The 16699-nt window shown below is 43.3% G+C and overlaps 2 protein-coding genes across 3 annotated transcripts; both read right to left on the bottom strand.

Annotated features, from left to right (window-relative positions):
• Nucleotides 1-147: 147 nt before the first annotated feature.
• On the bottom strand, nucleotides 148-2822 carry LOC308156622 (small ribosomal subunit protein uS2m-like). 2 transcript variants are annotated; one of them, XM_080530003.1, is made up of 4 exons: nucleotides 2784-2822; nucleotides 2396-2509; nucleotides 1659-1794; nucleotides 148-1182 (listed from the first exon to the last, which is right to left on the bottom strand). In XM_080530003.1, the coding sequence occupies exons 1-4, from the start codon at nucleotides 2806-2808 to the stop codon at nucleotides 636-638; spliced, it is 822 nt and encodes a 273-aa protein (XP_080386129.1). In that variant the 5' UTR covers nucleotides 2809-2822; the 3' UTR covers nucleotides 148-635. The 2 variants fall into 2 exon arrangements, with proteins under 2 accessions (XP_080386129.1, XP_080386128.1); XM_080530002.1 differs by having other exon boundaries at nucleotides 2396-2512.
• ppp1r26 (protein phosphatase 1, regulatory subunit 26) lies at nucleotides 2811-11338 on the bottom strand (the record flags this gene model as incomplete). Its single annotated transcript, XM_080529374.1, has 8 exons — nucleotides 2811-2921; nucleotides 4920-5034; nucleotides 7746-8087; nucleotides 8459-8651; nucleotides 8818-9028; nucleotides 9155-10034; nucleotides 10176-10304; nucleotides 10449-11338. 8 exons carry the CDS (start codon nucleotides 11336-11338, stop codon nucleotides 2811-2813), a joined length of 2871 nt encoding a protein of 956 aa, XP_080385500.1.
• Between the last annotated feature and the right edge of the window lie 5361 nt (nucleotides 11339-16699).

Consider the following 16699-nt stretch of genomic DNA (forward strand, 5'->3'; position numbering starts at 1 on the left):
TAAAGTGTAAGAACGCATTTTTGTAACAAAGCAGGCTAAAGAGCACTAAGAATTTGAGCTATTTTTCATACAGCCCTTTAGCACTTGAAGGAAATGCAAGACCTGACAAAATCACCCCACACAAGATGACACCACACAAATCAAGAGACAGAACGTTTACTTGACAGTTAATTAAATAATAACAGCCACTTGACCAGATACATTTCACTGCATAACACCATGGCATTGTATACAAACAAGTATAGAAGGTTTGCATTTACTGAATTGTGAATAATGGCAACCATATCCGGAATGATGATGTGAAAAACCACAGAATAACACATGAACATTTCCATTTACCCAATGCGTGATCTAACCAAATGCGCAGGTAAATATGTAGTCAGTCACTCAGACATAGTGCTTAGAGTACAACAGTGGAGTAGCTTCCCTCCTCACCACCTCACATTCATCTGCACTGATCAACCAAACGCAGGACAGGTGAAAGCAGTATGCCAGAGACGGTTGGCATGATTCACCCAATCAGTTCTCTCACATCGACGCAAATAAAGAGAGGAGGAGGAGGGAAGGAAGTCACTTCGTATTCGTAAAAAAAGCGCCGTTGAGAGTCTTTTCTTGACAGTCCTCTTCTACCCCTCTCAGGACCTGTTGGGCTCTCGTCTGGAGAGGCCCTGCAGCAGCTCCGTCTGCCTCCTCTTGTCCTTGGCGCGGGTGACGGTCATCCTGAACAGGCGGCAGTAGAGCTCCATGGCGGCCGGCGTGTCGTCGTTGCCCGGCACCGGGTAGGTCAGCAGGCTGGGGTTGCAGTTGGAGTCCACCACGCCCACCGTGGGGATGTTCATCTTGGCCGCATCGCGGACCGCCACGTGCTGCTGGAACACGTTGTTCAGGGTGGAGAGGAAGACCACCAGGTCGGGGAGGCGGACGCCCGGGCCGTACTGGATGGGCGCGTTGGTGAGGAGGCCGCCTCGCCAGTAGCGCGTGTGGGCATACTCCCCGCAGTCCTGCGCCGTGCTCTCGATCAGGTGGCTGAACTGCCGGCGGCGGCTGACGAAGAGGATGACCCCGCCGCGGTACGCCACGTGGGCGGTGACGTTCAGGGCCGCCTGGAGGTGTTCCACCGTCTGGTCCAGGTCGATGATGTCTTGGTCCAGACGAGAGCCGAACAGGTAAGGCTCCATCAGCCTAGGAGAGAGGGCAACAGACAGACAGGTAAGGCTACATAGCCTAGGAGAGAGGGCAACAGACAGACAGACAGGTAAGGCTACATAGCCTAGGAGAGAGGGCAACAGACAGACAGGTAAGGCTACATCAGCCTAGGAGAGAGGGCAACAGACAGACAGGTAAGGCTATATAGCCTAGGAGAGAGGGCAACAGACAGACAGACAGACAGGTAAGGCTACATAGCCTAGGAGAGAGGGCAACAGACAGGCAGGTAAGGCTACATCAGCCTAGGAGAGAGGGCAACAGACAGACAGGAGATCGTTGATCAGGACTAGAGACTATATTATGCTAAACTGTACTTCTTCTATTACTCATGTCCCTGTACCTACAGAGTACAATGCACAACAACCCTACAGGCATAATAAAGACACCCTGTTGCAGAGAAGATGATCTGAATTGTAATGACAAAAGAAATGCAAAAACCAGAGCCCCCATACCTGTGTCTGCAGCCTGTCTTGTGGCCAAGGTGAACTCTGGCATCGAATAGATCTTTCAAGGAGAACAGTTCTGACAAATGAAAGAAGTCTGGGGAAGAAGTTTCAAGGGGAAGGTTCTGGACTGTGTCAGACGAAGCTGGAACGAAATTGCGAGGAGAGAGGAACATTGAAACGCATTATAAAAACACTGAGAAAAATTCACAGAATTTACTTTTTATTCAAGTGTTTTAAGCAAGTGACTAGGGGGTACGTATTTACTGTTCTTTACATAGTGTACATTTCTGTTGTACTGTTGTTCCCAACTTCAGAAGGTACAATATTGAAAACAGCAGCTACCTGTTGTAAGGTGTGTGTAATATTACTGTAGCTACCTCTGTTGTAAGGTGTGTGTAATAGTACTGTCGCTACCTCTGTTGTAAGGTGTGTGTGTAGTACTGTAGCTACCTCTGTTGTAAGGTGTGTGTATAGTACTGTAGCTACCTCTGTTGTAAGGTGTGTGTATAGTACTGTAGCTACCTGTTGTAAGGTGTGTGTAATAGTACTGTAGCTACCTCTGTTGTAAGGTGTGTGTGTGTGTGGTACTGTAGCTACCTCTGTTGTAAGGTGAGTGTGTAGTACTGTAGCTACCTCTGTTGTAAGGTGTGTGTGTAGTACTGTAGCTACCTCTGTTGTAAGGTGTGTGTGTGTAGTACTGTAGCTACCTCTGTTGTAAGGTGTGTGTATAGTACTGTAGCTACCTCTGCTGTCAGTTTGCAATGGCACTGGTTTGACAGCCGCAGCGGTGGCATATTGGGGACCCCTGTAAGCGTATCCAGCTGAAAAGAGCCGAGAGTTGCGGAGCCCGCAGATTCCTACTAGAAAGCACGAAGCATACACACATGTAACTATGATAGTATTTGCTTATTAAAGCTAGCATCCTATCAACATTTCGGTGTGTAAATACTAGCATCTAGCAAGTTCAGTTACGGCCAGCCGGTTAGCATTGCTTTATGCATGTGGAAAACGTACATAATGGTCTCTATCAAACGAGTGTTGCTAGCAAAATTGCATTTTATTTCATAACCACAACGAAAAGGCTGATTATTCATGAGAAAATGTACATAACAAACTACATAACAAATGTACCTTTCGTTAGAACTCCAGCCGCCATGCTTATTCTGCCTGTCCCCTCCCACTGAAGGTCAAAGAGAATTGCGTCTGGTAGTTGCAGTCCGTAGGACTACTCATGCGCACTACTTCGTTGTTATCGGTTTTCATCTTAAACTACAAATCCCATGAACACTGAATCTGGCAAATGTTTACTCCCCCACAAAACGTTATTGAAATGGAAAATGATTTTTTTTATTGAAATGTAAGATGACAGGCATACAATTTAGCATAATCCAAAAAATAATGTATAGGGTGAATTTGGGTAATCTAGGATATTAGGTAATGTGGGACACCTGTGTTTATTTCCTGTTCTAACAAAATGTAGTCGGCAGGATTTTTATAGGTTTAGCATGGATGTCTTGTGACTGAAATCACATCACTTCATGGAGGTGATGTCACAGAAAGGGACTGGAGTCAGGTGTCCCACAATGTTCCAGATTACCTGAATTCACCCTATTCAAATACATATTTACAAAATATGTATGATTCTCTTGATAATACAACAGTATCCTATAACTGAGACTTGAAAAAGTGTCAAGAAATAGTAGTCAATACACTATAACAACAGAGAAGAACATTGTTGGTCATACTTAGAACACCCAAACGAGAACTCGTGATATTAAATTGAGTTTGTTAAGAAACACATTTAAATTGTGAAATGATATGTAGTCTCCCTTAAAAAACGAATAATTCAAACATTTCCAGTTAAACATAATCAGAGAAGATGCAATAACAAAACATAAAGTGCAGTCAACAGAAACCATTATGCCCCATCAAACAATTCAACCAGTGTCACAACAAGTGACAAACCTTCTCAACCAACAATACCAGTAATTTCCTTTCTATATACGGTATAATCATTATTTCTTGGTGTTTTATTTCCATGTTGTTTCCTTTGTCCTGAAAAAAATCAATGTAAAATTGTAAACAGAGCCTTTGCCTATTGAACATTTGTTTTTAATACTGCACAAACATCTCTGTACCTGGACATTTGATGAAATTGGAGCTTTCTTTTGACAGGTTTCTTAGCCTTGGTCTCCTGTAACAGAGCACCATTGAAACAACGTCATCATCATAAATGTTTCCTCTACTAAGGGTGTACCTAAAAAATGAGGCTTCATTTTCACAAATCAGAAAATACTGGATTGTCATTGGCAACATAATGATTACCCTACTGAAAATATGATGCTTTCACCTATCCTATTATTTCACATCAGCACATATCGAGTAAAATGAGACAAGTGAAGACAGATTCAACTAGTGGAATGACCGTGTGTATGTTTGGAATGACCCTGTGTATGTTTGGAATGACCGTGTGTATGTTTGGAATGACCCTGTGTATGTTTGGAATGACCCTGTGTATGTTTGGAATGACCCTGTGTATGTTTGGAAGAACCCTGTGTATGTTTGGAATGACCCTGTGTATGTTTGGAATGACCGTGTGTATGTTTGGAATGACCCTGTGTATGTTTGGAATGACCCTGTGTATGTTTGGAATGACCCTGTGTATGTTTGGAATGACCCTGTGTATGTTTGGAATGACCCTGTGTATGTTTGGAATGACCCTGTGCATGTTTGGAATGACCCTGTGTATGTTTGGAATGACCCTGTGTATGTTTGGAATGACCCTGTGTATGTTTGGAATGACCCTGTGTATGTTTGGAATGACCCTGTGTATGTTTGGAATGACCGTGTGTATGTTTGGAATGACCCTGTGTATGTTTGGAATGACCGTGTGTATGTTTGGAATGACCCTGTGTATGTTTGGAATGACCCTGTGTATGTTTGGAATGACCGTGTGTATGTTTGGAATGACCCTGTGTATGTTTGGAATGACCGTGTGTATGTTTGGAATGACCCTGTGTATGTTTGGAATGACCATGTGTATGTTTGGAATGACCCTGTGTATGTTTGGAATGACCGTGTGTATGTTTGGAATGACCCTGTGTATGTTTGGAATGACCGTGTGTATGTTTGGAATGACCCTGTGTATGTTTGGAATGACCGTGTGTATGTTTGGAATGACCGTGTGTATGTTTGGAATGACCCTGTGTATATTTGGAATGACCGTGTGTATGTTTGGAATGACCCTGTGTATGTTTGGCACTTTACCTTTGGAGGCTTTACTGAGACGCGCCACCTTCTGAACCTCCTGCTCCGCTCCTCTGAGTTCAGTGCTATGTAGGGGCTGAGGGTGATGCCAGGGTCAATGGCGCTGGACAGAGATCTGTGGCTAGGGAGAGGAGAGGACGCATCAAACTACCACCCCCTACACAGTGTTTACACTCTGCTCATGCATGACACAAGAACAAGCCGAAAGGCTAAGATGCTTATAGTGTAAGACATGCTGTGACAGTGACAGAGATGCACAGAGATCAAAGAGAGGCCTTGAATTTCTGTGTTATCATGCTCCATGGTACTTCACACTCACAGTGTGTAAGTACAATGTTCACACAGAGCATCTTTGATGTGACACAGTGAGAGAGGAACCATAGGGAGACAATGATGTTGTTTAACATTAGCTATTAGTCATGCACATGAGAAACAGTGTCAGGAATAGATTAAATTGATATGAGAGGATTATGGCGATACATAAAAAACTGATCCATCTATCTGCCATCCTCCTGAAGAAGAGTAGCATGGAGGAGTCTCTCTGAGCTGTCGTACAGGATGTCAGGATGCATATTCAGCTATTTGTATATCAGATTAGAGTTGGTATACTTCTGAAATGGTTGAGGAAAGAAATTGTAATTTGTAATGGAACTGTATATTAAATATGAAACTATTTTAGAAAGCCATACAATTTTGATTACCTTTAGATGTCCTTTCCCATTGCTTCGTTTTGGTTTTAGTGTCAATGATAATGCAATTAAATCAGATATGAGGAGCACATTTGCTGTTTGAAGTTCACTCTTTATTACACAGCTGCACTTTAAAGATACAGTCAACGTTTCTGTCCTCTGACGGGGGAAAAGTTACATTTTGCAAAATATTTATGAAAACTGGCGATGCACAGCATGTTCAGTAAAAGTATTTTTCTCCTCATTGTTCCATAAACAAAAATAAATAACATTCTTTTAACATAAGAAATTCAAGAAAACTGACTATATAACAAGCAAAAACAAAGAAAAACAACTACCAAATGGCAAGTGAAGTAAGATGGAGAGCCTTGGTGATTTAGTTTTTAGTAAGTTTGTGAGAAGGAGAAATAGTGACAGCAGCTGGTGAAACCAGGAACAAGCCTCCAACCAATCAAAATGTTCTGACTTTTATTCTGAAAGATTTAAATAAATGTCAATATTGTTGAAAATTAATGACACACTCGCTAGTCAAGCCAAAACACACTACACTAACTAGGTATTAGTGGGGATTACTCACTGAATCCATTGCATTGCAATATTTTGGCTTGACTAGCGAGTGTCATTGATTTTCAACAACGTTGACATCTATTTAAAATGTTCAGAATAAAAGTCTGAATGGTCCGTCGATTGCTGACTTGTTCACGGTTTCACCAGCTGCTGTCACAGACTTCATATGCAACAAAATTGACATGTTTCCATTTTATTAGACACCAAATTGAAGTTGGGTTGGGTGATATCCAAAATGTCAGTCACGCTATACGATAATATCGTTATCACAATATACGATCATTGTTGAAGTACAGTGGAACTGAATGGCAGCGTAGTGGATCTACTGTCGGTGGTGTGGTAATAGTGAGACAGAGGCCTGTTTTCAATACTAGATGTTCTTTGCCCTGCAGAAAGTGGGATACTGCGCTTGTAGCTATGGTGATATTGGGGCTTATTAATCCAAGCTTATTTTGATACGTCTCAAAACATATCAAACTTGTCAAAAATAAGCCTGTATTTCCTTTAGCGACGTTGATGGAATACCCCACTGGTGTTCTAAGCACTTTTTAGACTATTGTCAATAACAGAACAAAATCATGATATGCTCCAAAATACCACAATATTCCATAATATAGAATATCGGCCGAACCTTGAACCCATTTCCAAAATATGTAAAGAGAGGGACTATTCCAGATTGTGACTAGCCCAATCTTCCAATAGGCCAAATACATGTTCTTGTATTTATGAATGTGTTAAACCAAGGTTTGGTTAAAATGCATTTGAATGCAAAGGCCCATTTTGAGCTATGGGAAAGAAGTTGAAATAGAGATAGGAAACCGAATAATATATGTAGGTTTGAGAACACGCACAAACACATTGGGGATTATAAATTTTGATTTTAAACAGAGATTGAATTATTTGCATTGATAGTCACTCATCCATAGGCTAGATATGACCCACTTCACTGCTTGCTGTTAAAAGACATGGAGTTTGATATGTCCTCATCTATGCTTCCAATTGAAAGTCTACCAACCCCCTCCCCACCCCCAACATCAGTATGAGACAGTTTTCTTTTCTAAGATGGTCTGTATACTGCCATCAGTAGCACTACATCAGTGACAAAAATAACCTATGTCAGTTCCTGTACGAACACACACACACACACACACACACACACACACACACACACACACACACACACACACACACACACACACACACACAGCTGTGCATTGGTTAGTGCCAACATTCAACTCAAGTTAGTTGTTTTGGGGTGGTAGATATTGCTTTTAAGGGTTCAAATTTCAACAACAACAAAAACTAATCTCAGAGCGCAAATTGAAAGGTTTAGTCTTCTTGGTGGCATTGTATCATATTTAAATAGATGTATAAATGTACAAACATATAAAAAGAAAGCTTTGTACTCTGCTCTTTTTTGTATTAACAACAAACATTCCCTTGAAACCTACAAATGAATGAACTTGAGTTTACATGATATCTACTAGGAGAACACACTCAATAGATTATAGACTAAAATTAAAAAGGTGATTTTATGCAACTTCACAGACAAGAAAAAGCCTGTACTTACAAAGTAGGAAACCCCTGCTTCTTCTCTGGGCTTCTCCTCTCCTCTGAATCTGTCTCATCTACACACTCCTCCTCTCTTCCTCCTATCTGCTCTCCTCTCTCATCTGTCTTCTTGTTCTCCCTGTCACTCTCCATCTCCCCTGGCAGACCTCTCCTCTCCTCTCCCTTGCTCAACTCCCTGCTTCTGACCGGTACGTGGTTGGTCTTGTTCGTGGACAGTTCGACAAACATGGTCTGGTCCTTGGCCACATGCACCACACTCCCACACAGCCCTGGGCTTGAGGACTGACCCCACCTGCCCAGTGATGAATGGCTTTGCATGAAGTAACTCCCTGTAGATCGCCTGGATGTGGTCAGAGGGGAGAAAGGGGGGAGGGAGCTGGCCGAGGCAGGTGTCTTTGAGGAGCGGTGAAAAGGGACAATTGATCTGAAGCTTCTTACAGCAGGAGAGACATCGTTAGGCGTATCTGGTGCCTGGTCAGCACTCCTACGCTGACGGGTGTTAGAGACACCACACTGACCTGCCGGAGCGGTTGCTGTAACCTCACAGGCACTGGGTGCACTAGTATGGAATGGGGATTTATTTGGAATCATGTCTTTCTCTCCAGTGGGGGCGATTGCCTGGCTCTGATGCCAGCGCTCTGAGTCAGTGCTGGACAGAAGGGGAGTGGGACTCTCTGAACTGGCTTTCTGGGCTCTATCGCAGCTTCCTACACCGTCCCTCCACTGCTTCTGTGCTCGAGCAGCCCCCGCCCCGTCTGCAGCCCCCGCCCCGTCTGCAGCCCCCGCCCCGTCTGCAGCCCCCGCCCCGTCTGCAGCCCCCGCCCCGTCTGCAGCCCCCGCCCCGTCTGCAGCCCCCGCCCCGCCCGCAGCCCCCGCCCCGTCCGCAGGCTCCGAGGGGCAGCAGCTGTGAATGACCGCAGAGGAGAAGCACGGTCCACTGACAGCGACTGTGGCAGAGCTCGGATTGTCTGGCAGGACCGTGAATAGGTTTGGACAGACTCTTCCATCCTGACACACTCTCTGTTGTACAGACCGACTCAGGAGAGGAGGGTCAGAGCATTGAGTAATGCCCGTTCTTGGAATTTCAGCCAGCTGATCTTCCAGTCCGATGTCTTTCTCTGAGAGAGGGCCGGTGGTCTTGACGTTGACGTTGCCATTCCCCATCTCCTCTCCATCCCTTGTTTTCACCACGGTAGAAACCATAGCCTTCTCTGCCAGGAACTTTCGGATCTCTAGCTCAATGCTGTCGTCGCTGTCCACGGAACTGCTCTCTTCCTTTACCTGAACCACAACCTCACTCTTGTTACCTGGAAAGGTTTCCGTGTGTGCGTTCCCTTTAGATGTGTGTGTCTCACCTGCTCGATCGATTGACTCTTTCCTCTTATTGCTTTGTGGAAGCTTACCCACTTTGCGTTTCTCCTTGTTGTCATTCTTACTGTGGGTGGAAGTTACTTTAAGGCTTTTCAAAACGCTGGACTTGGGACTAGGCTCAGTTTTCTGTTTCTTTAACGGTAATTTGTTAACAGACAAAGGTTCCACATCCTTGAGGCCTTTCCTTGACTTCAACTTCATATCTCTTGTCTTCTTTTTTAACTTCTTCTTTGTCTTGAGCAGGTCTTTTATTGCTGTGTCCAGGTCCTCGTTACTGTCAAGTGAGCTGCTCTTGTCTCCACTCTGTTCCCTCTCCAAGTGTGTCACTGATTGTGGGGGATTTCTCTGGCAGGACACAGATGACCTTGACCCTCTTTCAGTCTCTGTCAAGAGCTTTGAGATGGCCTCATCCATTCTGGGAACAGTTGTTTCCCCCTTGGAAACACTCCTGCCTACTCCTTCCTCTTTGCATTTTCTTTTCTGTGACAAAGACAGTCTCATTGTCTTCTTTTGAGAGGCACTCAGTTTTGTCTTCTCCCGTTCGGTCTCATTTGCTTCACCTGGATGAGCGGTGCTGGGCAGCTGTTTGTGCATTTGGGCTTTTTGTTCAAGAAACATCCGGATTTCTTGTTCGATCCCATCCTCGCTGTCGATAGAGCTGTCGTCACTTTTGTCACCTGGGCAGTTTGAGGAGATGAGAAGAGGAGTGGGTTCGATGGAGTTGCTGCTTGTAGGCCCTGCGTTGGGATTAAAAACGTTGGGCAAGACAGCTTTTGAAATGTCTAGTATTGCCTCAGCACACAGCAGTTCAACAGTTGTGTTCACCTTTAAGGTGGCTGGGGTTTGCTGCTCCCTCATGGTCTCTAATTTCGATGAGCGGACCTCATTTCCTTTGCCTTTGGGGCTGCCCGTAAGTCTATTTTTGATAACACAGGAGGGAGAGGGAGTGGGTAGGAGAGATTTTAAATCCCCCTCCATTTTCTTCTTTTTCTTTTGAGATAATTTGTGTTTTTTCAGCTGTGAGCTTGTACTTTCTGGAGCTGCTTTGCTCAATTGCTTTAGCTTGGGAAGAGATTGTATCACCACACTATTCTCCTCTTTTTGCTTCTCAAGCTGGTAGCTGCGTATCGCCTCTTCTATCCCATCATCACTACTTGAGTCAGACTCTTCCAAGAATAGCAGGGGCCTGGAGGATTCCTGGAGTAGCAGGGGCCTGGAGGATTCCTGGAGTAGCAGGGGCCTGGAGGATTCCTGGAGTAGCAGGGGCCTGGAGGATTCCTGGGGTAGCAGGGGCTTGGAGGATTCCTGGGGTAGCAGGGGCTTGGAGGACTCTGTGCATCCTTGCTCAGGTTTGTCCTTCTTTTTCTCCAACTGATACCGCTGAATGGCCTCCTCAATACCATCATCACTGCTGGAATCAGGTGAGTCTTCCTTCACTTTCACTGTTTTGGGATACATTTCTCTGTCAGATACAGGGTTCAAATTTGAGGGGCCTCTTTTCAGCTCAGAAGAGGACAGATGTTTACCAACTTTCCCTTTGCTTGTGTCCATTTGTGTCTTAAAAGGATTCTCTTTGTAGGGTGTCTTTTGTAGGGTGAGTTTCTTAATGGCTGGCATGGTTGGTGTAGTGTGTGCCTCCACTCTGACACTTCTCGGGACCTGGTTAATGGCAGTTAAAACCTTATTGCTATCGGAATGCTGTTTGGGAATATCTGCAAATGTTTGGTCTTTCCTTGGGATCTTGGATGGCTGTAAAATATTGACAGTTGGCTCTGCCTTTCGCTTGTGGTCATCCTTCTCCTTCAGGTACTCCTGTATGGCCTCTTCAATCCCTCTATCCACCGAGTCGTCACTATCAGATTCCTGGCTCTCAGAGTCCTTTGGGGAGGAAACCTCCGGCACCAGGTCCTGAGAAGGATCCCTGCATTTGGTCTTGAGTGCTGCTGTCATGGGTCCCCTCAGGGCCCTGTAGCCCTGGGGCCGGGCCTCCTGACCTGATGGCACGTTCCCCTCTATCTCGTCGCCCATGTCGAGTGAGGACTGGGTGCTTCTCAGGCTCTCTATGATCATCTGGACCTTGTCTGGGATAGGTGTGCCAGTGGTGGACAAGTCGCTGTCCGAGTCATTGAAGCACAGGGGTAGGCTAAAGCCTCTGGGTGGACCGCAGGATCTCCATTCTGAGTAAATAGCTGCGACTGGAGGCACGTTCATCAGGTACATTCTAGTGTGCTGGGGTGGGGGCTCTGGACCATGGGCAGCTGCCTCCGACCACACTCACATACTTATATCTGAAAAAAATAAAATAAAATGAAGAACAAAATTAGTGCTGTCAATCGATTAACATTTTAAATCAAGTTAATCACAATAATATTCTGTGATTAATCATGATTAGTCACAAGTACTAGTAGCCTAAATACTATTTACTTGTATTGTTGGGGGGAGATAAAACTAAAACATGTGTGGTCTTGGAATAAAGACATTCATGACAAACTGGTTAGAGGAAACAGTTATTATATATTTTTTTACTTTATTAGAACAGTTTTTGTTTTTGTTTTGATGATTTCTGAATAAGATTAGAATCTCTTAATTAAGAGTAAACAAATCTCAAGCTATGCAGTCAGAACTGCACTTAACTGCAAAACCTTAGACTGCACAGATACACTGCACCTGTCTGTTCTTGTCTGAATTCTAGTCGGTTCAACCAAGCCCTATCAAGTAAGTAACTGCTCCACCTCAAAGGTGAAGTAGAAAAACATTATTTCCGCACGGTCTCGAACCTGGGAGTCTGGAAAAGTTATTCTGAAACTGAACCTTCACTTTTCACCATTCATTGGCATTTAGCTAGACTAGGGATGCACCGAACATTCGGCCACCGAATGTATTCGGCCGAATATCGCAAAATAAAGCACATTCGGTATTCGGCCGAATGTGTGAAAACACCGAATGTTTACAACCGAATAGTGGGCGTGTTTTGATGACGCAATCAAACAGTGTAAGCATCCCATGCTGCTCGGCGAATGAGACGAAGAGCCCAAATCGAACGTATAACGAGTTGTTTGTCCGTAAATAACACCGGCTATGCCCGGGGTAGAAACACAAGACTTGGACTTAAATATTTAGATTTTTTGTCTGGATTGTTTGAGTTAATACCAACGTTAGATTTGCAGCCCATTCCTTGGCCAGAGCCTTCAGCAGTTTGGGCATCGATGAACCTGCCACTTTTCCTGAATAAGTAGGCTTATATTGTTTTAAAGGGCAGCCAGTTATTCATTTGTTTTATTTATCCCTATGCACATTTTTGTTATATATTGTGTAACTGACATGCCATAGCTGACAAGCTACACATACATAAGTTATATACATACCAGTGTTTCCTCTACATGCATTTCATCGTGGCGGACCGCCACGATGGAATTTCCTCCGCCACCATTCAGATTTCTCAACCCAAAAAAAAAAAAAAATTTAGGCCGCTTTTCAGACCTTCACAGCGCTAGACACACCCACAAGCGCTGAAACTGGACCAGTCCGTGTGTGTCGCGAGTATTGAACTTGAGGCTGCGTTCGTAAATTCGCTCTGAGAGCCCCGGAGCGCACACTGGGTTCAACGTCATAAAGGGACCAAGTCATTTGATTGGACAAGAGGCATTCCGTGAGTGCTGATCAGATTTCCAGAGCGTATTTACGAACGCGCCCTGGCTGTCACCCGAACACCGCGAGCTAGCGTAGTGTAGTGTAGTATAGGATGCGTAGTGTAGGATGGAGAGAGAGAGGAGAAGCCTCTCTATGTGTTACCTATGTCCAGTGTACTAGAACCACTCTAACAGGAGTGTTTGTCCGTGAATAACACCGGCTATGCCCGGGGTAGAAACACAAGACTATAGCTGGATAAGGTCTACAGGTCTACACGGTAATTTTAAGCCGTCGACCAGCCCTCTACGACCACGGGAAGTCATGTTAAAAGTGAAGATACTTCTGTTAAACTAAGCTAAGCTAAACATCGCTAATCGCTAACTCCCTCCTGGGCTTAAAGTGACAAGTAATAACGTTGTGAAAAAAACCGTCAGATCAGTGTTTTTGTTTTTATTGACAACGGAATTACATGCTGGAAAAACATGCAGACACAGACAATAAGAGACACACGGGAGAAGTACAGGAAAACATTTTATTTTTTTGGGCCATCCTCGAGTTTTGGCTGAAATTACGTCGTTGTTTTGAGCGCGCGTGCGCGGTCAGCACTACCCGCCACCATTGTAAAAATTCCTGGAGGAAACACTGCATACGTTATACAGACAGATTTAATTTGAGCAGTCAGTCAAGTATAGGCATAATGTTGTTTGTTTGTTTTCTAATGTTTTGTTAAAATGTTAAATATGGTCTTTTACGAAAAGAAGTAGTCTAGTAAAAAGTAGGCTCAAAGCACTTTTATCCCAATGCACTTTTTTGTTGTAGGCCTACAAAGATTTTCTTTCAGCAGCTATTCAGGGAAAACAAAAACATTTAATTTGACTGATTTATTTTATTTATTGTGCTTTGTTGGTATAGACTGATGTCTGCTGGAATGTTCAATAAAAGTAATTTTTTTCAATCTCAATTTCTTTCTTTGAGAAGCATGAATAAAAAGCAAAATGTATTTAGTTTATGCAATGATAAAATTAAAAACTGCCGATACACATTCGGTATTCGGTATTCGGTATTCGGCCAAGTGTTTCCTTAAATTCGGCTTCGGCCTCGGCCAAGAATTTTCATTTCGGTGCATCGCTAGACCGTACTAAAATGTATTATTTCTCAACCACTGGTTGGTTTTCTGCCACTGTTCCGACTTTCAGTACTAAAAGCGGAGAAGTAGGCTGCGTTCGTAAATTTGCTCTGGAATCTGATCAACACTCATGGAATGCCTTTTGTCCAATCAAATTACTTGTGGCGCTTTTCCACTACCGTCCCGTACCGTACCAGAACCCGTGAGGCCGCTTTGTTTTGCTTTTTCCACTGCCAACTGGCCCGTACCGTGCCGTAGTACCCGTACTGATTTTAGCTACCTTTCCTGACTTGGAGCGAAAGGTACTATCCGTGCTACGATGTGACGCTGCAGACCGTTGATTGGTTTGATTGATAAGTGACGCGTCATACAGCTGTTGTTTACCTTGAGCCTTGAGACCGAAAGCTCGCAATAAACATCGTTTTTTGCACAGATTTGAGTGTGCAGATGCTGCTTTTTTGCACTCTATTTGATACTCTTCAGCTGCAGCACCCCAGCTAAGTCTGATTACGGATGAGCGGTGGTATTTTCACTATAATGGGAATTTACATGGTGAAATGCATTCTTAGACCTGACTGTCGTCATGATTACAAAGATGCCACTTGAAATGCATGAAATCCAAGTTTATTTGTGTCTTACACACATGTTTGCCTAGTATTTGACTGCCTGTAGCCCAGTCACGAATGGTCCCAGTATTGTAGCTTCAGACGGAACAATTTGGTTGTTATTGTGCTTTCTGTAGCAAGCCCACGATATGTTATTGCTCATAATATATTTATTTTAATCCTGTTATTTTACCAACTGCTAAGACCACAATATAGTAAGCTAGTTACTTTAGCTAGCTAAAGATATTGTCCCCCCAAATCATTTTACAACTTGTTTAGCAATTATGTTACGATGTTTCTGTCGAACCCCGCAGTGAAGGTATCTACGTAATGTAGCTAGCGAACAGAAAACACATCAGATCAGATATATAAACCGGTTATTTTGATAAACTGGACACATATTGGGAATATATATGGTTACTTTCTCGCCTGAAAACATTAAAACGATATGTTAACACTTGTAGAGCCAAAATTACAGCTTTTAGCCAATGGAGGTTTAAAAATCCCCGCTGCTGGCCTGTGCGAAAATCATTCTGGTAGGCAGGTCTGTTGTGTATAATGGAGAAGCGTTTCTGAAAATACCGTACGGGTAAGATACAAATGCGTGCCGTCCTGTACCGTCCTGGTCTGGTCAATGGAGAAGCGCCATTGGTCTCTTTATGACGTTGAACCCAGTGTGTGCTCCGGCGCTCTCAGAGCGAATTTATGAACGTAGCCGTTTTCATTCTTGAATTCACAGAATACAGTATACTTTTATACTTAAGCTCCTACATAAACTAAGAATGACACAAGTTAAAGTATACCATTTGTTCTTGAGATCACTTTAGCCTTGTGAGAGGAAGGGGAATTAGCTCAAACACACAAAACGAGCGGCTCTTCAGATTTTCACGACCCAACACTCGTCGTTGGTCAGTGGTCCACTGAACGAATACTACCATGTATTGTATTTCATATTTAGTAGCATGTAGGCCTAAGCAGTGGGTCCACCGTATTACATATTTAGTAGCATGTAAGCAGTGGGTCCACCGTATTTCATATTTAGTAGCATGTAAGCAGTGGGTCCACCGTATTTTATATTGCTTAAAAGAAGAAAAAAAAGGCTGTCTGAAGTGAGATTTGAACCCACACCTGCAGAGGTGATTGCAACCTAATTAATTAATGCATTAACATTGACAGCCCTAAACAGAATACATATTTGATTTGTTATCACTAACAACTAAAAATCTTGAGTAGCGTAAAGTGATATTTTGTATAGTTAACTTGGAATAGAAAAAAAAACTATAGAAACATTTGATTGGATAAACTGTTGGCTTAAGTATTTATTATGTTAACTAATCTATAGGCTACATTGAGTGGAGGCTAGCCTATATCCACCATGCTGGTCATTAAAAATAAAATACTTATTATTGATAAAGCATACAAAATGCAATATTATGGATTCACTATGCAATCAGCTATAGTAAATTGCACTTTGCAGGCATGATAGTCTTTTGCATGTAATACTTTGTATTTCAAAATGTTAGATATAAGCCAATATGATATCTCCTGTTGCACATAAATGCTATGGGGGAGATGGAGTATGATTATCATGGTGCTGGTCAGAGCTAGGTCTCAGTTACAGCAGGCCTAACTTATGAAAAGATAGCCATCATTAATAATAAATAATGTAAATGTAAATAATCAACTTCGTGTATCACTCGACCAATTAGGCTACAAATACGTCATGCGCGAAAGCACTGTATCAAACTAGCAGGTGTAGAAGGGCTGTCATGTGTAAAAAGGCTGTCAAGTGTAGCGCGATACTTGAACCCGCCATTCTATCTGTCTGAGGGGACAGATAAACACTTTGCCCACTGCAGAGTTCCCGAGTCGCCCGCTGAGAGAGAAGGGCCGCATGGCCGAAAAAATGATCATGCCTAAGATCATGCGATTGATCCCACCAAAACAAACACGAAAATATGCTAGTTGACCTACTGTCTCACACCCCACTGAATAAGCAAGCAACGTTCGAAGCCATAGAAGGGACACGATACTTACATTCAAATGAGAATAGCAAATGGCTACAATATAACCGACGAACGACTTTTGACTAAAAAACGTAAACATTTGATTCTCTAAAAATAAAAAATGTAACAATAACTTTACCTACAAGGACCTCCTAACAGTGATCCCATATGTTATGCACGGCGAGGAATAGCAACGTGTTCTGGTTATACGGTA

The sequence above is a fragment of the Nansenia antarctica genome, assembly GCF_963989245.1.
Source record: "Nansenia antarctica genome assembly, chromosome: 4".
Taxonomy (NCBI): domain Eukaryota; kingdom Metazoa; phylum Chordata; class Actinopteri; order Argentiniformes; family Microstomatidae; genus Nansenia; species Nansenia antarctica.